Source organism: Atractosteus spatula, chromosome 3, assembly GCF_055471065.1.
Source record: "Atractosteus spatula isolate fAtrSpa1 chromosome 3, fAtrSpa1.hap1, whole genome shotgun sequence".
Classification (NCBI taxonomy): Eukaryota; Metazoa; Chordata; class Actinopteri; order Semionotiformes; family Lepisosteidae; genus Atractosteus; species Atractosteus spatula.
The window spans coordinates 68,484,358-68,507,201 of record NC_142708.1 but is presented as its reverse complement, the minus strand read 5'-3'; the positions used below and the strand labels follow the sequence as shown (position 1 = coordinate 68,507,201).

General features: G+C 55.5%; 1 protein-coding gene across 1 annotated transcript in view; it reads left to right on the top strand.

Annotated features, from left to right (window-relative positions):
• Positions 1-22,844, top strand: part of LOC148838406 (insulin receptor substrate 1-B) — a 42,023-nt gene that overhangs the window by 4,617 nt on the left and 14,562 nt on the right. Inside the window, exon 2 of the mRNA XM_088912344.1 lies at positions 9,762-12,692. Coding sequence (XP_088768470.1) covers positions 9,762-12,692 — 2,931 coding nt within the window. The remainder of the gene's footprint in view (positions 1-9,761; positions 12,693-22,844) is intronic.

The following is a 22,844-nucleotide window of genomic DNA, read 5'->3' as shown; positions in this document are numbered from 1 at the left end:
GTTTGCCTCTTGTTCCCTCTTCCTTCTTTTCCTGCAGAATGTGTTTTTGCCTTTGTCTGTGGTGTGAGCTTGTCAGCCATGGCAGTGTGAACAGTGGGATTCCACTCCGCAGGTTCTGGGATTATTCTGAGTCCTTCTGTGCCGGTTTTGCTGATAGTTCTGGGTGGGCTGGGCATGCCAGGGGTGCCGGGTGTGCCGGGCATGCCAGGGGTGTCGGGTGTTGTGGGTGGGTGTGCCAGGTGTACCGGGCTTGTTGGTTGTGTCAGGTGTACTGGGTGTGCTGGGCACGCCAGGCATGCCAGTCAGCTGGTGGCTGGTCATGGCATGGCTGTCTGTGGGGGTCAGGTTTGATGGCGGTGCCTCCACTGTCCCTCTGCAGGACAGGCCGCTGCCAGCTCTCTGCTCTAGCGATCTGCTGCCCGCGATGGTCTTCGGCTCCTGCGCCCCGTCTGTGCGGCCCACTTCCCCCTTAAACACTCTGACCCGCGGTGGGCGAGCAGGGCTGCTGGGAGGCGCATGATCGCATCTGTAACGAAAACTCAAGGAACAGCTGTCTGCCCCCGAGGCTCGAGCTGTCCCCACTCGCTCGCTCTGAGTGCCGGTCGAGATCCAGGGCCCGGATGTCGAGTTTGACCCAGTGTCACGCGCTCCGGGCCGGGTGTCACTAGGACCCCACAAGCGGCAGGCATGTCTAGCCGAGTGCTGCACTGCAAAAAGGAGGAGTTGGGGTTGATTAGTTGCTCAGGACTCTTTCCTGCAACTTCCGGGACGCCTATGACATCAATGAGAGACATTCTGGTGGAACTGTAATGCTCCTGTCTGGTGCTGAGGAGCTTCCCTCTTCTTTACACAAAGAGTTGCGGGAGTCTGGAACAAGCAGCCCAGCTGTGTTGTTGGAGCTGATATCCTGGTTTCTTTCAAGAAACAACTGGATGAGCTCCTAAGATCAGTTATCCAGCATTTGTGACCTTTTTTATGATGCAGGAGTTGTCACACTCAGTCAGGAAAGAAAGGTACAGCCAGTGACTGCAAACGGGATGATAGAAAATGAAAAATGCAATCAAAGGAGTGTCTCGGTTTGTGCCTAATAAATAGTTTGTCCTTCAGGGTAGCAGAGAAGGTGGAAGGTGGTATGACAATCACAGGCTTTTTAACAGGCCTGTTGCTTCTCTGATTCAGAAAAGTGCATGTTCTCAATAAGGTGATTTTCCTTAGTGTGTGTTGGTGGGTGTGACATTGTAAGGGGTGTCTTTTAAGGACCTCTTTATTAAAACCTCATGAGAGCCTGTCCTGTTGAGCTTTTAGACCTGATTGAGGGGAGACTTTGATCAGCATGTATTTTCCAGATTGGACAGTGCCCTATACTGTAATAAGGGGCTGTGCTCCTGGGGGTTTGATCATTCATGAAAGATCAGATTTAGGTTCTAAGAGATCTAAAATGCCCACTTTATCCCCCTTGGATTGTTCTTTTGGTTTTTGCACAACTGTCTCCTGCGTCAGCTCCAGCCCTTCAGCTCGTGTGCAGAAGGCTCTCTGGGACGCCCCTCTCTAATGGGTGCCTGACAGAACATGGTTTTATTATTGTTGATGAGTCTCTGTCGCTCATCTCTCGCAGTATCCACCCTTGTCTGCCTTTATCTTGGATTTTCTCTCTCTTTTCTTTGACCCATCCAGATTCACAGAGCTTTATTGGTGTGACCAGTGAATTACAGTGTTGCTCATGCAATAGCAATTACTGAACGGTTACAAGCCTTCGGGACAATGACATAATGTTATTATGAGACAGGCGCACTGTCTGTGGCTCAAGCTGTGACAGGAGATCACACACTGGGCTGCAGCTGTGTTGAGGTTCCTCCCACTGTAGGACTGGAAGCTGTTCTGATTCTGGCAGGTGTGTATTTCTTGCAGTGCAGTAGGAAGTGCATCTCCATCTCTGCCTCTACTTGCAGGCAGCTCTCTGGGCAGCCAGGTCTGCCTGTGTGCAGTTTCTTAATCCAGGTTGTGGTCACTGGCCTATCCTCTCTGGACAGCCAGGTCCAGAGCAGACCTTAGTACATAAGACCAGGCCATATGAGTCCCTCTGTCCCGCCCTGAGCCGTAGTTGCTCTTTTTGATATGCTTTTGTTAATAAAAAAAGGTTTTTAAATGCCAAAGTCTTGGGTGAGATAAAGACACTTGTCTCTTAATACATTGTTTTCATCTCGCGCCCTCCCGGCAAAGACGAAGTCCACAGGTATTTCTCCCGTGTTTTGTATTACAAATTAGGCGGCGGTCCTTCGTGCTGTTTATGCTGTTAGAAGCCCGGAGGCCGGCAGAAGAAACTGCTCACCTTTTACAGCTGGGAGCTGAGTGTCAGTTGAGTTCAGCGCTGCCAGCTGGCTCCAGGCCAGCCAGACTTGGTGTGCTGGGCAGGGGCTTACGCATTGCCTCCAAATTGAAATGAATTAATGCATCACTGGAGCAGAATGAGATCAATTGATTTGTTCTCTTTTTGCCCACTAGAGCTTTGTCCAATCAGATGGTATGAGCAGTTGATCTGTATTACTGTATTACTGACTTCCTGCATAGAGGCACTGTGTGAGAAGGGTCTGTTCGGATATTGGGGTGTTGCGTGCACAGGGCCAGTGGGAATAGAGGGGTCCTGTGTGCACAGGGTGTGTTTGAATATTGGGTCACTGTGTGTGCGGGGTCCGGGTGTATAATGGGGTGCTTTATGTGCACTTTGTCTGTATGAAAGTTTGGGGAGCTGTGTGCACCAAGCCCATAACAGTATTGTGGCGCAGGGTTGGTGTAAATTACATATTCATTCTGAGCACCGTGTCAATGAGCAGAGTGCAAAAGCAAATACATCATGTGAGCAAATGCAAGATCAACACAATGAAAACCCCAGGGGATTTCTTGACGTTCTGGACAACCAGTGTAGTGAAACAAAGCTCCACTCTGGATCGGGGACGCAGAGTCCCAAGCTGTAGCACAACACTAGGAGGCAGGGAGCTGCGTACGATGAGGGAATCCGTGTTTGACACAGGCCCAATCGCAATAAATGGTCGATCTGACTGCCAGGATCCCTTGTTTGGCATTTATGGGAAGCTTTACACAGCACAGTTATTGCCCCCAATAAAAATTCCACCGATAATCCTGCTGAGAAATGCGATTTTGCTGACAAATTTATTTATTGTTGCATCTAAAAGGCTCTCTCAAGTCTGATGTCCTGTGTAGGCTGGCTCTCCACCTTGTTTCCAATGAGCTTCTGTTCAACAGAGACCTTTATTTAATTGATAGTTTTGCTTTTCCATAGAATAGCAAAGCCTTTCTAAGCCTGCTGTCTTTGGCAGTTCCGCTGTGACTGACGTTACGTGACGTAAATGAGGATCACTGCAGAGGTTGCTGTTGAGGGGCGCTGTGTTCGATTGATCTCCGTCATCTGACTGTCAGCAGCATGCTGCTGGCCTGAGGTGCTGTGGAATTAGGGGAAATGGCTTCGGCATCCTTCCTTGCATAGTCCATTCTTCTTTGAGTACCGTGTTCTGAAATTGCGGAAGGGGAGGGAGGACAGTACTTGCACTTCCTGTCCAGTTGGCGTAACCCGTGCGACTTCAAAAAGCATCCCCCCGGGCATCAGCTCGGCCGCATGCAGTTAGCAGACATGGGGATTGCATGTCAGCTCCTCCTAATTAAGCAACTGTTGGGTCCTGCAGAACTTGGCAGAACTGGAATGAAACCCAGGAGGCACCCAGAGTTGCTGGCCCATGGATGGAGCTGTACAGTGCAGCGAAGGCGTCTCGGGATTTCCATGACTCAGAAGAGCTGTAGGGCTTTTTTTCGTCCCAGTCCATCCCTCACAATTCAATTAGCCTGTTTCATTAACTAGAAAAATTAAGCATGAGCGTGACTGAAAAAAATAGTTTATACCTCAGGAGCATCGACTTTTAAAAATAAAAGACCGTGCAAGGAGCAAATTAAATAGCTGCTGACCTATTGCAGCTGATAATTAGATCAGCAGGGTTAATTGAGGAAGATAAGTTGGAACCAAAGCAGAGGATCCTGATGGAGACGGAATACAAAAGGGGGGTTGGATCCTGCCGTCTGCCTGCTGGACTGAATCGTGCTGCTTCTGGGTAGGGGCCCGGGTTTAGAGTCTCCGCAATTCCCGGCTCCCGTCCTCGAGATTGGGAAATCTAGCAGGTGTTCTGTAAATCTTCCAGCCACGGAAGTCTGTGGAAAAGGGATAAATTGGTCTGGTGAAGCCTTAATTGGATCACTTTAACCCTTCTTCGGTCTGCAGTGCTGTGGCAGCTGCCAGAGACCTGGAAAGCCGGCCAGATTCGAGATGGCATGGAGCGGGGTTGGGAATCCCTGGTCTGTACAGTTCACCCAGTCCTGCTCCAGGAGCCCACCGGTTCCTTGTTGGGTTTTCCTACGAGCTGAGCTCTCATGACATCGCTGTGCCCTTAATTAACCAAGTAATAGGATTAATTTGATTTTTTTAAATTGTTTTGAGCTCTTGAACATGAAGGAGGCTGTTAACTGCTATTTATTGGAAGGGTTTAAAAATCTCCAATATTAGAAAAAAACAAAAACCTGGAACAAAAACCAGGACCTGATCTGCTGTAGGAACCCCTACCCTACACACAGCCGATTGTAGCAGAACCTAAAGATTAGTGATAAAAATACTTTTTTATGGAGAACCACGCGTACTTGGGGCGGAGCGGTGGCTCTGTGGCTCAGGATCTGCGCCTGTGGCTGGAAGGTTGCCAGTTCAAATCCCGCAGCCGGCAGAGGAATCCTGCTCTGTTGGGCCCCTGAGCAAGACCCTTATCCCCAACTGCTCTGGGGGTGCTGTATAAATGGCTGACCTTGCACTCTGACCCCCAGCTTCTCTCCCTGTCTGTGTGTCTCATGGAGAGCAAGCTGGGGTCTGCGAAAAGACAAATTCCTAATGCAAGAAATTGTATAGGGCCAATTAAGAGATCTTATCTTATCCTTAGTATGGCACAGATGTCCAGCTTTTACGTAATGCAAGCAAATCGCTGAGTGTTTTAGATTTGAGAAAACAAATTGAATTCCCAAAACAGTTAGGATGCGGGTCGGGTCTCAGATCCCCTGCTCCTGCTGGACAGCCAGAGGCCTCTCCTGTAAATCCGAGGCAGGAGGTCTGTGTGCTCACTGCCTCCTCAAGGTGCTCGTTTCAGTAATGATTATCGTTCGGGCTCCCGGCAGACTGTGATGGTTGTCACTCCTCCCGAGAACGGATTTGCAGGCCTTGAGTCAGTAGGGGGTGGCCGCTCTCCTGTGCGTGCCCGGCCGCTGACCCACACAGGCGCGTTTTGCTGGCCACCAGCTGGTGTTGAGAGGCGCCTGGCTGCTGCGGGGAACGGGCACCCGCGTGCCGGTCTGTGTGTAGCCTGATCCGGCGTGTGACCGGATTGTCCGCGTTATCCTCGCTGCTCGGCTATCGGTCTGGCCTGCGTGCGCTGCACATGCCTTGAGCTTCAAGGAATAGTGTGCACTCTCCTGCATGGGGACTTGTCGTTCAAGCCTTATTCCACGGACGTGCGACGGGGAGGGACGGATGTAACGTCCGTCCCTGCCATCGCCTGCTCCCCGACAGCGGGACCTCTGATGCTCTGTCCGAAGGGCTGGGGCGCACAGAGGTTCAGAGATTTGCTCTGGGGGAGACACAGCTGGCCCTTGACCACAGGAGCCCCCAGGCTCTGCGTCTCCCCGCCCTCGGTGTCTGTCTGCTTTCCTCCGCCTTCCTGTCTCCCCAGTCCCGCAGTGCCCTCTTGTTTTCACTGTTTCGAGCTGTTTTGTTAATTGAGTCAATAATTGACGCAAATTACCGCTACATATGGTGTTGTTTCAACAGATTCGGAGGGAGGTCAAATTCTCACACATCTGCACTCCTACATGCTGTATAAATATGCACCTACAGCCCACAGCTCTGAGCTCATTTTTTTTAGCTCCTCTCCAGCTTCACCCATGTAGCTGCCTCCCTGGCTCATTCCTCTTAAGTCATAAGGATCTTCTGTCACAACCACACACACACACGGTATATTGGAGACAGTTTTAAGAGACGTCACTTAACCTAGACAGCATGCCTGTGACCAGGGATAAAAAAACGTCTCACCAGGCGCCTGGCACAGCAACACAGCAAAGGGAAGAGCATGCAGACCCACCCAGAAGGTACCCCTGGCTGGGATTGAACCCAGGACCTTCAGGCTTGTGTTTAAAAAACAAAAAGAGTGCTGAGACAGGATTGGGAAGTGCCTGGCAGTAACTGAAAGGGTCAGGGAGCTCGATAGCCTGGGCAGCAGCAGAAGAGGAAGCAGTCTCCCAGCGTTCGGAGGCTTGCTTCCAGAACTGAAACGAGGCCAGAGTCCAAAGAGCACCAGCGCCGCGTGGGCGTGCTGGGAGATAACAGCTCGCCGATGTAGTCGGGAGCCAGAAAACCGCTCGAGTCCCTCAAGGTGAGCAGCTGGATTTGAAGTTTACCCTGAACTCCACAGGGAGCCAGAGCGAGGAAGCCCGTGCGTTTCCGTTGTAGCCCAGACCCGAGCAGCCGATGTCCGAGCAGCCTGGAGAAGGCGAGGGCGGGTGGGTGTACAGCCCCCGTCAGCTCCGCTGCCCGAGACACAACAGCTCAGGTGGCCACAAGGCTGAGGAGCTGCTGTGGTGTCGCGCAGGCAGGAGAAGAAACGGAAAAGGCAGGGAACAGCAGAAAAACGGCAACAAAACAGAGAGGCAGGGCGGCACGGTACAGCGGTCTTGGCGTGTGAGGCTGGGCTCGGCCGAGCGGTTCTCCCCTCGTCGGGCCCTCAGAAGCCAACGGGACGTTCGGTTTGGTACAGGCACGTCGTTTCCGCCTGGGCAGGGTTGGCGTTGCGCACTGGTGAGGCCCCCTCCGGTCCAGGCCGCCCCAGGTGAGCTCTGCGCTCCGATCTGAGTTTCTCCCAGTTCCTCCGGTCACATCCCACCTGTTCCCTCTCTCGGAGGAACAGGCAGAGGTTCTTTCCCAGCTGAGAAGAACGGAGACGCAGTGTTTCGGCCGTGGGGCTTTTTGACACCTGAAGCAGGCTCCACAGCCGAAACGTCGTGCCTTTTCCTTTCGGCTGGGAATAACCCTTTGCCTGTTCCTGTACAGCCCGCGCATGCTGACGCAGCTCCCTGCTGGAACTTCTCCTCCCTCTCTCATCTGCCTTGTGTCAGCCTCCCTTCAGAGGAGCCGCCCAGACCTTCTCCGCCAGCCGCGCCTGCGTGCTCCGAGCCGCCGTGACTCTGCCCCACGGGCTGGTCGTTGTTCACATTCGTACGCCGGGCTCGGTGCTCAGAAACGGCGAAGCCGTTGGCTGGATGAGATGAAACAGCTTCCCGGACCAGCCCTGCCATCTTCATGTGCGTTTAAAGGGGAAAAGTCATTGGAAGTCCCTTTTAAATTGGTCTAAATTGCAGCTGCTGGACACCAGATGGTCACTGCTGGCCAAGTGATAATGTACTGTTTGTCCTTCACTGCAGCAAAGGTGGTGTAGAAACCCTGCTGTGTTGCACCAACACAGCAAATCACGGGGCACAAAGTGGAGCCCGCTAAAACACACCAGTGCTGTGTGCATTAGCAGCACCAGGGTCTTATGTGATGTGTGTAGGGCCTGATGCAGACGATCCCACCGAAGGCTTAGGTCCACACTGTGTCAGTTGTCTTAAGATATGTCCATAGGAACATATAAGAAGTTTATCTAAGTTTCCAAGAAAAAAGGCCCATCTAGTATGTGGTTAGATTTTTTTCTGAAGGCAAGAGTTTCGGGAGAATAGCTCATTTTACCATATAATTGTGTTTGAGGAATGCGCTCACCGCATGCTGTGAGATGGTGGGTCCTCTTTTCCCTGAATGTTTTCGATATGCCGTAACCAAGGCTTGAACAGAGAAGCCATTCTGGCTCCTACACACACAATAATAGTGATTTATAAAATGCAAGTTTCCTATTTCGTGCCTGGCTATTTTTACAGCCTGAACACAAGTCTAATCCTGTCCAAGAAGACTGTCCTCAATTTGTACATGTGCTGTAGTATACATATGGTTCTGATTGCCTGTTCTGTACACTCAATTCTGCAAAGAGAAATAATGCTTTTATTTACTTTTCCCTTATTAAAGAGTGCCTGGAGGCTGGCTCGGAGCTCTGAGAGTGCAGAGTCTGCATATAGGATCGGTTTTTCACATCTAGTTCCCAGATTTACCTCATTCATGGTAGCACTGAATGTTTCGGATCAAAGGAGGAGGCTTAGAGATTGGGGATCCCCGAGTCACTCTGCTGGCAAAGGTTCGGCAGCCAGTTTGTTCCGGAGGATCTTCTCCGGGCACTTCTTGAAGGGATCCCAGAGGAATCTGATTCAGCAGCAGCCCGCCGTTCCACTCACCCACCACCCTTTGTGTAAAGCAGCGCTTTGTGCCCTCGGCTTTAAGTTCCCTCCTCCTTGCTGTTTTTGCTGTCAAAGCCAAAATTTGCCGGAGAAGATCTGCTGGGGTGACTTTTCTGGAAAGAAAAGGAAAGACGCCGGCTTCTGCCATCTTCAGATGCATTTGAAGGGTAATTGGAAATCCCTTTGAATTAGTCTAAATCGGAGCTGCAGGACACCAGATGGTCATCTCGGGCCAAAGGGAGATGATGGGCTGTTTGTGCTTCCGTGGCCTGAGCATTCCTGCATGAAGTCCACTCCCTGTCCTTTCTGCCCCAGGCCAGAGAGGCCTCTAGCTTCCAGACCTGCGGAAGAGCCGTACGATCGCGCGAGTGGCCTCTCCACTGTGCAGGTTTTTTTCCCCAAAGAAGCCGGGGGGAGATTCCTGTCTGTTGCGCGCGGGCTTGTGGCTGTCGTGACTTCGGGGGCGCGGGAGAGACAGATCTCGGCGTGGGCAGCGCGGTGCAGCTGCAGGGGGTCCGAGGGGCGGTTCGCTGGCGTTTGGAATTGAGGATTTATCCTGGTCTCGGGCCGGGACAGCCGCCTGGCTTATTTCTGCTTGCGCCCGAGAGGTTAATGGCGTAACTGAGCCAGTTCAGCGATCAGCTGACTTCGGCCGCCCCGGCACTCGTGTGTGTGCAGCTGGGGCCGTCGTTTGGCGCGGACGGTGCTCTCTCGGTGGGGGGGGGGGGCCCGCTGATCGCGTTCGTTCAGTGACCCGACCCGGGCTCGAACCCGCGACACCTGGGTCCAGAGAACGTTCCTTGCCCTTTCAAAAGCCAGGGCGCTCGAGGCGCTCGGCGTGAGCTTCAAAATAAACAACCCGGAAGAGAAGCGAAAAAACAAACAGTTTGGGATGTTTTGGAGCCAGATTGGGTGGGGAAAAAAGCCCCTCCGCTCAGGAAGACTTGTCAGTTCGTTGCGTCTCGCCCATTCTTCCTTGCGGGAGGAGAAAGGCAGTGAGTTTCTGAAGCGTTGCGGAGCACTCGTGCGAACAGGGGGCTGTTTTTGGCTCTTTTGTCTGTGGTCTGTTCCTCTCAAGTTCAAGTTTATTGTCATTGTACTCGTACACAGGTGTATGGTATAACGAAATGCTATTTAGCTAGCTCTCAGATGGTCAGTAGTACAAAAAAGAGCAGAACAACAATCCAATTGTATAAGAAAAGATAGACAGAGACAACAGGCAATGTGCAAAACAACATCAGTTGTGCAAAATCATACATCAACAGGCTGAAATAAAGGATAGAAAATGCTGGGGAGTGAACTCTCTCCTCCCCGTCCCTGACTGTTCCTCCCGCTGTGTTTTCCAGGCAAGGTTCTCGGGGAGAGCCCGGAGTACGGCGCGCTGTCTCCCGGCCCGGCCTTCAAGGAGGTGTGGCAGGTGAAAGTGTGGCCTAAGGGCCTGGGCCAGTCCAAGAGCCTGGTGGGCATCTACCGGCTGTGCCTGACCGACAAGACGGTCAACTTCGTCAAGCTCAACTCGGACGCGGCGGCCGTGGTGCTGCAGCTGATGAACGTGCGGCGCTGCGGCCACTCGGAGAACTTCTTCTTCGTGGAGGTGGGCCGCTCGGCCGTGACGGGGCCCGGGGAGTTCTGGATGCAGGTGGAGGACTCGGTGGTGGCCCAGAACATGCACGAGACCCTGCTGGAGGCCATGAAGGCCCTGAGCGAGGAGTTCCGGCAGCGGAGCAAGAGCCAGTCGTCGGCGGGCGCGGGCGCGGGGGCCGGGGGCGGCTGCTCGGCCTCCCACCCCATCAGCGTGCCCTCCCGCCGGCACCACCCCAACCCGCCGCCCAGCCAGGTGGGCTTCGCCCGGCGGCCCCGCACGGAGACCCCGGGGGCCGGCAGCGCCAGCACCTCGCCCACCCCGAGGCACAGCTTCCCCCGGGCACGCACCGCCAGCGACGGCGCCCGCCCCGGCCAGGAGGACGCCCCCACCACGGGTGGCGGCAGTCCGGACAGATCCGGTTCCGCCACGCCGACGCTCCGGCCCAAATCGGCCCGGGCTGCCGCCGCCCCGGCGGCCAAGACCACGCTCGGCCCGGCCAAGTCCGCCCTCGCGCCCTCCCCGGCGCCCAGCCTCTCCTCCAGCAGCGGGCACGGCTCGGAGGGCGCGGGGGCCTACCCCAGGGCTGCCCGGGGGGCCTCCGTCTCGGGTTCCCCCAGCGACTACGGCTCCTCGGACGAGTACGGCTCCAGTCCCGGGGAGCAGCCCCCCCTCTCCTCGCAGGCCCTGACCTCCGACCCCTGCGGCGGCGAGGACGCCTCCAACTACATCGCCATGGGGCGGCGCGCGGCGGCGGCGGCGGCGCCGGCGGCTCCGCAGGCCCGGAGGGTGCTGCGGCGCTCCTCGAGCCGGGAGAGCGAGGCGGAGCGCCAGCTGCTGAGCAAGCGGGCCTCGCTGCCTCCCATGGCCCTGGACAAGCCGGCCCCGCGGCGGGGGCCCAGGGCCGGGGACGAGGCCGAGGAGGACTACGCCGTGATGGCGAGGAGCGCGAGCCGGGAGTCCTGCGCCCTGCGCCGGAGCTCCTCGGGAGGGAGCTACCTGGAGCTGCCCGGGGGCGGGCACGGCGCGGACAACGGGTACATGGCCATGCTCCCCGGCGTGGCGGCCTCCGGCTCGGGGAAGCCGGACGACTACATGGCCATGACCCCCAACAGCAGCGTCTCCCCGCCCCAGCAGATCCAGGGCCCCCGGCCCTCCCCCTCCGACGGCTACATGATGATGTCGCCCAACAGCAGCTGCTCCCCGGACCAGCGGCTGGGCGGTGGCAGCGACTACATGAACATGTCGCCGCTGAGCAGCCGCTCGGCCAGCAGCACGCCGCCCGACCGCGAGCCGCAGGCCGAGCCGCCACCCAGGATGGTCTACTCCTACTACTCCCTGCCCCGCTCCTACAAGCATGCCAGCAACCCCCCCGCCGGCTTCGGGGAAGCGGGGGGGGGCCAGGGGCCGTCGGCAAGCGGCGGCGGGAGGGGGCTCAGCAACGGGACCGGCCCCCCGAGGAGGACGCAGGACCGGGGGCCGGAGGGCAGACTGCTCTCCTCCTCCTCGTACTCCTCCAGCTCGGCCAGCAGCGAGAGCTTGGGGGAGGGGGACGAGCGCCCCAATGGGAGAGGGGGCGGCGTCCAGGTGGGGGGTGGCGCCCACGCCAAAGAGGGGCCCCAGCGCCGGGCCGGGCAGCCCAGGAGCCGGCCGGTCAGCCTGTTCGTGGACGTTTCCAAGGCCAACACCCTGCCCCGCGTGCGGGAGACGCCCCTGCCGCCCGAGCCGAAGAGCCCCGGGGAGTACGTCAGTATCGAGTACCGGGGAGGAGGGGTGCCTGGGATACCTCACCCGTCGGCCCCTGCCAGGCCCCTGCATCGGCCCAGCTCCTGCCTGGGCAGCTTGCACGGGCACAGCTCGCCCGAGCCCCACGCCTCCGAGTACGTCAACATGGACCTGGGCCCCCTCCTGGCCCCGCTGGGCTTCCCCAGCTACCCCACCCCGGCCGCCGCCCCGCTGGCATTCGATGAGCACGGGCAGGACCTGGAGCCTGCCGAGGAGCCCGGGCGGGGCAAGCACGGGGCCTCGGTCCCCGACGAGTCGCCCACCTTCGGGGATTACACCGAGATGGCCTTCAGCCTGGGGCCCCCATCCCCCCGCTCAGCCTCTCCGGGGGCCGTGGCGAGCGTGGGGCTCGGGTTGGACTTCCCCCTGTCCAAGCCGACCCCCAACCCGGACCAGGGGGCGAAGGTGATCCGGGCCGACCCCCAGGGCCGCAGGAGGCACTGCTCTGAGACCTTCCTGGCCACCCAGTCCCTGCCCCCTTCCTCCTCCTCCTCCTCTTCCTCCTCCTCCTCCTTCTCCCTGTTCCCGGATCACGCCCAGGCGGGAGCACGGAGGCTCGCGTTTGACGGCGTCTGGGGGAAAGGGGGCGCCTGCGACGGCGCCAACGAGCCCGCCCCTCTGTGTGCCATTCCCGGATTGCCCGCTGTCCCCGTCGTTCAGGCCCCCCCCTCCTCCTCTTCCTCCATGGAGCAAGGCCTCAACTACATCGACCTGGACCTCGCCAGCAAGGACAGCCCCCATGCCACCCTGGAGGCCGCCCCCTCTGGCCAGGTGGCCTCCCGCCTCTACTCTTCGGGCCTCGCGGCGGACGGAGGCGGCTCAGCCGCCGTGCTCAACACCTACGCCAGCATCGACTTCTACAAGTCGGAGGAGCTGCGGGCGCATCAGAGCAGCAGCAAGGAAGGCACAGGTGATCCCGGCCGGCCGACGGGTGGTTCCTTGGTTTACGGGGGGGTCAGAGGTCACCCAGCTCCCACGTGGAATTCTGGGAGGCAGAGCTCTGTGCCCTAGTGCCAGCTTAGCTGTTCTTGGCTGAGGGTGTTGCAGCAGAGCACTTGCACTGAACATGTCGGTTTGGGCTCAATCAAATGAATACCTTCCTCTTGAACACCTTAAGCTTTAAGCCGGGCGTCTCCTGCTCGGATCCCAGGGAGATCCCAGTCTAGTCGGGGTTTACCGATTTCTAAAAACCGGGAGCAACTTAATTGCCGTCGGTTAAGCAGGTGGTTTTGTAAAGTAAATCGCTGGGGATCCCCTGCAGGTGAGGACCCTTGATTGAACAGGCAGCAAGGCTCTTTAGAATGAAATATAGCAAAGAGGTGAAGGAGGCTGGTTTTGGACCACACAGAGGCAGGACGTGGCAGGGGGGGAGTCTCAGTGGATCAGCACGCCCTGACCTGTCTGGGAGGATGGGCTCTTCCCCGGAGTGATCTGAAAGCAACCCTGGCACACGGCGACGCAGCCACCAGTGTTATTTCACCTCTGTGTCGTATCTCATTCTGATGAAGCGCGCCGCCTGGCCGCCTGGCCCCTTACCCTGAGCTGTCGATAAAGTTCCTCCCAGGTGGAGCTGTCGGGAGTGTTCTGGCAGAAAGGTGGGAGGTGTTCAGGTTGTGCTTCCCAACTCATTTATTTTGAACTATTTGGAATCGATTGAATTTTCCTTCTCGCGCTAGACCTGTCATTTTCTCTGGGCTGTAATTATCGGGCTTTTCCCCTGGCGAGACGCCAGTCTGTCACCACCCCTGGACTACTTAATGGTATAGCTTCTGTTTGCAGTCTGTGAGTCTGTGTGTGTGTCTGGGCCTGTGTGTACTTCGTGTCTCTGAGGCAGCGTAACCTGTACTATAGCCCAGGGCCTGCGAGTATTCGTGTGTGTGTGCTGTCCTGATGGAGTAGAGTAACATACACATAGTGTGGAGTTTTAAAAACGAAAGAGTTAGAGCCGATGGAAACAGTAAGAAGTAAAATAAGTGCAGGATACAGAGATTGTGGGAGTTGAATGAATGGATGATAGGCTCTGCAGGTGTCAGTGTGATCAGGTGGGTCTTCAGAAGGGGGATCAGCAGACTGTAGATCCACAGGTGTCAATGTGATCAGGTGGGTCATGGGGAAAGGATCAGCAGACTGTAGATCCCCAGGTGTCAATGTGATCAGGAGGGTCAAATGAGAGAGGATCAGCCTATTGTAGATCCACAGATGTCAGTGTGTTCAGGTGGGTCTTCAGGAGAGGGATCAGCAGACTGTAGATCTAGGTGGGCCTGTCTTGTGTAACTCTCCTGGTGTTTTCCATCTTCACGGCTTCTTGAAGTGCCTGGAAAGTGAGTTCTGTGGATTGGCGGACAGGAACAGGAGGGGCTTTGCAACAACACGCCTGCCCGACTGAGCACTGCCCATGAATGTGCTGCTTGGAGACATGTGGCAGTTGAGTGACTGAAAAAAGCATACAAGAATGCAGTTTTTTTTTGCTTGTGTGGGGGATAACTTGCCGAGTCATGCGGGCGAATGGAGTGCGGGGAGACGGCCGGCTCGTTCCGCTCCAGAGCCAGGTAGTTCAGGCATGTCCGAGTTTCGCTCTGGGAAAAGCAGCCGTGTCATGTGGGCTTTTGTTCAAGCAGCTCAAGTTAGTCTTCGCCCTGAAGGGCTCTTCGGCTCCTAGCTTTGAAGCCAGTTTATGGAAGCAGCAGATAAGTTTCAGGCTTGAAATAGATACTTTATTGATCCCGTGAGGGAAATTGCAGTGCAACAGCAGCTTTACACAGACAACACAGCCACAGTGTAACGAATGACACAATAATAATAATAGTACAATACACACAATACAATCAGTACAGCGAGGGGTGCACTAAAAGAGTTACTCACAGTCCAGGACACACCAAGAACAAACTAGAACAGAACAGTACGCAGAAAAATCGTATCACACATATGAATATAAATATAGATGTAAATATAGATATAGATATAAATATAAATGTATTGCACGGGTCCCTGGCATATATTGCACAAAAAACGGAAGGTTTGCTTCAGAATTATAACAGTAGTCGCTTCCTTACACAAAGAGTAGTAGGGGTCTGGAGCCTGTTGCCCAACTGACCTTTGACAGTGGGCAGAATGAAGCTCCTCTGGTTTGGAAAGTTATTCATGTTTACCTGGCTGGTGCTTTTATGAAGGGTTTACCTTTGTACCCATTTATACAGCTGGGTATTTTACTGGAGCAATCCTGGTACTTTGCTCAAGGGTTTGAACTCAGAACCTGCCAGTTCAAAGTTCTGAACCCTGAGCGCTACTCCACACTGGTGTTGTGGGTTTTCCCCTGCGTACGTCTTTGGGAGGGGACCCTGCTGAGCGATGCCAGCCTGTCCTGAACCCCTCCTGGACTGGCTCTCGGTCATGCTGGTGGTTCAGATGGAGCAGGCCGCTCGGTGAGTCTGGAGGTTTTCCAGGTCTCTTCCAAGCAGCAGGACCTGAAGACCTGGGAGGGGATATTAAATTGGTCCCATTAAGCCAATAATGAGCTGATTGAGCTCATTAAGAAGTTAGTTGGAATGAAAACCTGCAGACACACTGACCCCCCCAGGACCAGGACTGGACACCCTGCAGACACACTGACCCCCCAGGACAGTCGGTCAGTCAATAGGTTTTCTATACAGCTGAGCTCTTTACTGGCTTAACTGGACCAGTTTTGACAGCGTCTCCCAGCTCTCCAGCTGCTGCTCCTTGGAAGAGACCCTGCGGGTGCTGCAGCCCTCCTGGGCCGTGACTGGGGACCCCCGTCTCAGCTGCTTCACTCCTTCTTCTTTAAATTTGACCACCTCTACTGTGTTGCCGATTGCTCAGAGGCTGCAGGGCTTGATGTGTGTGGATCTGCAAGAACCTGCCAGTCACAAGGAATCGGTCCACCCAGGTGCTTTCCCCACAGTGTTACCCTGGCGTATCATACCTCAGTACTGTTTGGCATGGGGGCAGGAGGTCCACATGACAGAACCGTCCTCAGATCTCCCCAGCATGCGCGCACAGCACAGCCACGCGTTACCTAGACAGTCTGGGAGCTAATTACAGTGCAGCGCACTCAGGAATTTACTGCGGGACAGGTGGAAGCTGAGCAGACAAGCACGGACTCTCTTCAGCGTGGAGTAGAGATTGGATCCTGGTTCTGCCCAGGGGGGATGGATCAGAGGGGTTTTTCCAGAGCCGGGCCGAGCCAAGGGGCTGCCTGCCATCCCCCCTGGGATAAGGCTTCCAGTGCTGGAAGCAGCAGCGCGGCTGAACCCTCTCAGGCGAGGGCAGGAACGCGTGGCCGTTCTTACCGGGAGAGGAGAGGGGCGGGCCGGGAGTCTGACAGGGAAACAGAGGCAAACCGGCTCTTATTTTCCGAGCGGAGCGTGGGGAGCTGTGCTGCTTTAAGGAAGCCACGGCACGCGATTTCTCCTGGAACGAAGGCCCTTGTGGGATAGTGGCATCGGAATAAAGCTTTGATCCCACACAGATCGGGGGGAGGGGGGCAGTCGTTTTCCCCGCCTGATGTATTATTCCGTGGTTGAAAGGGGTTTCAAGCACTGCGGTTTCGAGTGCGAGGAATGCATCCCAAAGAGTCTTCCTGGAAGAGGCGGTCACATGGTCCCCTGTAGTTGGGGGTGTTAGAAACGGACTCTCTTTAGCTCCGGCATTAGCTTAGACAGAGGTGTCCAGGTGGCCAGATATCTAGTCAGCAGAAACGAGAGGCTGCCACTCTTCCACTCTCTTAAACAATGATTACATGATTTCTCCTTGTATCCAGCCATCAGGCTTCAAACGCTGCCCTGACGCACACAGCACGTTCCCTGGGTAAAGCAAAACACAGGGGTGTTTACAGTGGAAACTGTGGTAGCAGCCTGGTGAAGGCACTAACCATGGAATCACTGGTAATTTGCCTGTGCTTTTTCTCATGTCGCATCTCATCTCGCCCCTCTTGAAGAGGGCTAGAGTGGCAGTCACAGATCAATACTGTACATCGCATCGCAGATCAATGAATCCCATCGATCCTCCGTCAAACAAGGCCAGTGTTCCTGATCAGCCTGGCCCTGGTATTCTTACAAAAGTATCTGAACATATGGGCGGACACCTGCTTCTCTGCGATATCGCTCCGAGAGTAAAGGGTGAATGTGACTCCAGCAAATGGGTGCAATCGTCCACGTCAGATATGCCGTTACCTGTAAGAGTGTCAGAGCCAGGAAAGAGGCTCTGTTGCCGAGGGAATCCGAGTATGAGGACAGAGAGATGGTCATGACTCAACCGCTGTGAATGAGTCTGATCAATAACTTAGTGAATAAGCCAGTTTTTCCTTTTGTTGTCGATTCAGGGTCCTGCCTGGGCTTTCATGCACTTGTGCCGGAGTGACACTTGCATGAGCTGTTTTTCTGATTGTCATCTCGCACTGATGCTCAGAATGCAGTTCTGTTGTGATGACAGGAGAGCGTGACTTTAGTTTGTCTTTAACCATTAATGTTGTTTTTGTAATCAAAATATTTTAAATAATACTTTGATTAATGTTATGCTGTTTTACTAAATTCATATGAAATTCATATGCAATTTAAATGTGTACAATTTATTATTGTACTATAGGAACAGTATGCTGTGTTGAGGGAAACGAGGTGCTGAGTTGCAGTAAATGAAACAAGGTGCTTTGTTGCAGGAAAGGAAACATGTTGCTGTGTTGTGGGTAATGAAACATGTTGCTGTGTTGCGGGTAATGAAACAAGGTGCTGTGTTGCGGGAAAGGAAACAAGTTGCTGTGTTGCGGGAAATGAAACAAGGTGCTGTGTTGCGGGAAACAAGGTGACGTGTAGGAACAGTCTGGGAATGGGATGTCCAGGTCCACATCACTGGTTTTGGAAGCCCCTGTATCTGGGCCGTGCTTGTGTCTAACTGTGCATTCGAAGGCAGATGTGTTAATAATCTGGGCAGTGTCGGTACAGTGTGTCTGTTGTCAAGGGCTGGGGCTCGTGTCCGCACTGTGGCCTGGAGGCTGTCACCCTTCCTCCACTTCGGATGAAAGGCGCTATGCAGTTGCAGGGACGTTGTTTGCAGGAAAGCGATCCCATGGCTAGCTTCTTCAGCAGGCCTGCAAGGTTTCCTGCTCGTTTCCCCTTTTCTCTCCTGTGCTCAATTATCTGCCTGTGTGGGCATCTTAAGCTCATCTATAAAACTAGGTAGACTGTAATTTGCCTATTTTGAGATGTGCTTTGCTGCTGGGGGAGGAGGGGGGGGGGGTGATTTCCAGGTCTGGCGGTTGGGTTCCATGTGTGGAACAAATTCCGGCTCCGGAAGTCAAGGAGGAGTTGGTGTACATGTGGATTTGGGGGGGGGGGAGTTCTAATAAAATCGCTGCTGCAGAGAACAGCCAGCTCCTGGCCTCTGTTCAGCTGAGCGGTGTGCCTGTGTTAGGGTCCACGCAGCTGATAATGCGGGTGGAAAAGTCAATAAATGGATCGGAGGCGCTCTCCAGGCTGTCTGTGGACGTGCTTCTGGGTGCGGGGCTGGGAGGCCGGGGAGCGGCACGGTGTGGTCAGGACAGAGGCCCTGCAGATCCGGAGTACGAGGAGAGCCGCGCTCATGAAGGGCAGTGAAGGCCTGGGCCTGGAGAGCATTGATGGTGGCGCTGGCGAGCGCCCAGTTGAGCTCTCTGTGACTCTCGCCAGGAAACCCCTGCTTGCGATTTCATGTTACAGTTCTCGATTCTTCCCATCTCAGAGGGGTGCATAAACTGCAGGTGAGCTTCCGAAGGAACGCTTGAAGCGTTTTTGTCATTGAGAGCTGTGCCAGTCCCCTCTTCTTCAGCTGTAGTACCGTAGCTCCACTCCAGTGTCTGGGCTCTACTCCAGTGCCACAGTTTAAGATCTCCCTCTGCACCTCCGCTCCAGTTTCGGAGCTGTAGTCCAGAGCCACAGTTTCAGCTCTCGTACCACAGCTCCGCTCCCGTTTCAGAGCTGCGCTCCAGTGCCACAGCTTCAGCTCCAGTATCGCAGCTTTGCTCTGATCATGCAGTTTAATCTGGCTTCGGGCTTTGCCAGCTGTGAGCGTTAGTACAGATTGTCCCAGCAAAACAGTCGTAACTCTTGCGAAATTCACTTTTATATCTCCTGGCCCTCACACATCTCTCCTACCCCTGTTGACTCCTGCTGAACTGTGCGGTTTGAAACATTCTGCGCCCAACTGCACTCTGTAGAAGCCTGCATGAATGCAACGCTCCGGTGAACACGAAGAGCGGTTTCTGTGCCTGGGTCGTAAGGCCCCGAGCTGGCGGCCAGCGAGGCCGGCAGACCGATCGGCGGGCGCAGCGGACAGAGAGGAAAATGGACAGAGGGAATCGGGGCCCGGCTCAGGGGTGGGCTGGGCTCCGAGCGCGTGGAGCCGGAGTGATTTCGGCCGAGGCGCGTGGAGGAGAGAGAGCTCCGCGGGAGGAGGGGGAGACCCTGGCTGTATGCCCGGTGTGGTCTGGCCCAGGCCTTCCTTATCGCCGCGGGGGCTGGTTAAACAGCCCTCGCCCAGCCGGTGTCAATCATTAACTACGGCACAGGTGGCGTCCCTGCAGGTCAGCGGCCTGCCTGCGGTCGGGAGAGGGCTCTTTATCTGCCTCGATCTGCGTCGGGATCGCCGGCACCCCTGCATCAGGAGATCTGCTGGGTTTTTTTATTTTACTGTGGCCTGATAGTTTTAAAGGTCTTACCTCTCACCCAGCAAAAAAAAGAAATCTCACGAGTCATGCTGATCCCCGTTCCCTACTTTTCCTCCTGCTGACTCGCTCGTAAGTGACTCGGGCACATTAGAAACCCTTTCGTTGGAAGCCTTTGCTTTTGATTTCTAGTAAGTGGGATAGAATTAATAATTACACAGCCTCCAGAGTGGCAATTGTGGGTTGTGCTCGGTGATCACGGGTTCGAACCTGGGTCATGCCACCAGCTGGCTATGCCTGGGATTGCCCAAGTGGTGGCACACTATGGGCTGAGGGCTGCTAGGAGCAGGGTGGGTTTACTTGGCCAGGGCTGTAAGACACAGCGCCCCCTACTGCCGGCAAGCAGGCAGTGCAGGCGGTGAGGGACACGCCTCTCCTCCCATTGGCCCTGAACCTCTGTGATGTGTTAAAAGGCGATTGGCTTGAAGGTGGGCGTGGAGGGGGAGCTTGTCTGCATTTCCTCATCCTCCAGGTACCTCCCCCCGATCTGAAGGGGGCGCCCAAGGCAGCAGTCGAGCAGGGAGGACTTGGGCCCCTCTTCCACGTCCCCGACCCCCTCGCCCCCCTCCAGCTGGGCCGCACGATTTCACACTGCTCCTGGTCGCTCGCTGTTCGGCATGTCCACTGTTCCCCCTCCTTTGTCAGCAGCGGCTTTGTGTGCTAATCTCTCCCGCTGAGCCCCAGCGGGGAGAGACGAGGAAACGAGTGGCTTTCACAGCTTGGCGGTTTTATTGGGGCTCTAATCCCTGCGCGCCATGCCAGGCCGAGCTGGTGGGGGGGCGTCTTCCCGGAGAGGGCGAGTCAGAGAGGCAGGGGGAGGGCAGGTGGTGCTGCAGAAATATGCCTGAGTCCTTGAGGTTTCCGAGTGGCGATTTAGCACTGCTGCTGATCGGAGCTGTACCGTGTTCTTGATTGCTCTGGGTACCCCTGTGCGACCACTTGTACCCACAGTGGCACCCTTGTATCTCCTGTGCCACCCCCTATACCCACTGTGTCAGCCCCTGTACTGCCTTTTGCCAACCCTTTACCAACCCCTGTACCCCCTATGCCACCTCCTGTACCCACAGTGGTGCCTCTGTAGCTCCTGTGCCACCCCATTGTGACATCTCTATACACACCTTGGCACCCCATGTACCCTTTGAGTCACCCCTTGTACCTACAGTGCTACCCAGGAACCCCCTGTCCAGCCCTGTACCCACAGTGTCACCCTCTGTACACACTGTACCACTCCCTGTACACCCTGTGCCACCCCCTGTATCCACAATGCCACCCCATACACAGTCTGGCAGCCCCTGTCCCCACACTGCAAGCCCGCTGGTCTCTCCTTCAGGCTGCCAGAAACGCCATCTCCGTCGGTGTTGAATGTTGCAGTTTGAGCGCAGGTTGTTTAGCTCTGGGGTTTAGCGGGCTGGGTATTCTACAGACCCTTTCCCTCGGTGCAGGCCAGAACTGGTGACAACAGGGTCAGGAACATTGTTATTTTGAATGTCTTTTGAAGGTGGAAAAAAAGAGAACTTCTTTCCTGAATAAAATGCTACGCGTACTGTTCAAACCCTCCTCTAGTCTCTAGGCAGACGGAATTTCATGAAGCTGAGAGATTATTTTTGTATTTAAGGGGGACGGGGCTTTGGTAAAGGTGCTTCTCTATACCTATGAGACACCTGCTTGGGAGAAATCGCCTCTTGTGAAGGGGGTCACCCCAGCATGCCCAGCTAGGGTGCAGAGGGGATCATGGGAAGAGAGGTGAAAGGGCGACTCTGCTTGCCCGAAGCACCAGACTGAAGTGTCCCGTTGCTGACCAGCAGACGGAAAGGAAGGGACAGAGCTCTCCCTGCCTCTCTGCGATCACAGCCCGGTTTTCCTGCTGCCCGTGGTGCCGGTGTCCGGAAGGCTGCGGAGCTCCAGGTTACTGGTGACGCCAGTGAGAGGGAGCGCTCCTATTTTTGGACTCCGGTGCTCCTGCCCTCAGACGTGGCGTTTGCTCCGTTACCCCGGAGACGGCAATCGCACAGCTGTTTTGCCACGTTCTCTCCCTGCCTCACCGCGCCTCAGTCTGCGTCTCCCTCTCTGTGCAGAATATTCATGGGGGTTTTATTGCACACTGTGGAAGGACGACGGGCAGGGATGTGTGTGTGTGTGAGAGAGAGCTGCAGTGTCAGGAGGAAAGATGGGAGCTGGGATTTCTGTATCTGTGTGGACACACACACACACACACACACACGATCACCAGACACCCTGAACCCCTCTCGACCCCGTTACCCGGACCCTACTGGGGTCCAGGATTGTGAGATCGTGAGCAAGCAGCAGGGACATCTGATGTCACGCCTGCTCCTGCTCTTAAGTTCTTAAATTGAACTAATTGTTGGGGTGCAAAACTGAAGTGAACTGGCTTTGATCCAGATAAGAGTTTGCTACCATAAACCCAGCAGGACTCCTGGCCTTCAAGCTGTTTGTGGGGGAGAGGCAAGTCGGTACCCCGCTTTGGGCTTTCAGAGTAGGTCGGCTTGACGGGAGGAGGGGGCTCAGGGCAAATTTTCACCCCTGTAGAACAGCAGTTTCTGGCCCAGCCTCTCTCCTGGGCATCGCTGCAAATGTAAAGAAATCGTCTGAACGATAAGCTGACGGGAAAAGACGGGTGAAGCTGTCAGAAGAGGAAGAGCATCTAAAACGGTGTGGAGGAGGCACCTCTTTACACAAAGGGTGGTGGGTGTCTGGAACAAGCTGCCCAGCCAAGTTGTTGGAGATGATGCCCAGATTTCTGTCGAGAACAGCTGGACGATGGCTCATTTAGCCACGATCAAGCGTGTGGGTGTATGTGGGCAAACTGCCCCCCCCCATCTGCTTTGCGGCCTCTCTGCCGTTCGCATGTTGTTTGGCTTTCGGCTGGCGGCGAACCGGGGCAGAACCGCCATCGTTTTTTATGTGAGAGACGTGAAATTCTTCATTCCTCTCCTGGCATCATGGGGGTGGCAGTTCACTCGGGTGGAAAGATAGCGCAAGGCCGGGCGCGTGACGCTGTGACGCCGGGAGAGGCGCCATCTCTCACGTGACCGTCATACAGCTGGCTTCTGACCTCACTGGAGCTGGAGACTGGAGCTGGAAACACGGGGGAGCTCTTTCCTCGCAGGTGGGTGGAGGCTGTCACCTCTCAGGTGGGCCGTGCTGCCCAGGTAGCGGAGTTCTTCCAGTCCCAGGCTGGTTTTATAATTCATTAGCAGTGTAGTTTTATCCTGTGGCGTGTGAGATGCACTCAGATGACCCGCGTCTTCAGCAAGAGCATGGGCTCCTCAGCCCTCGTGAACTTTCACACACTGCACTGTGCCGTGGGCAGGCGAGGCCGCGCACGAAATC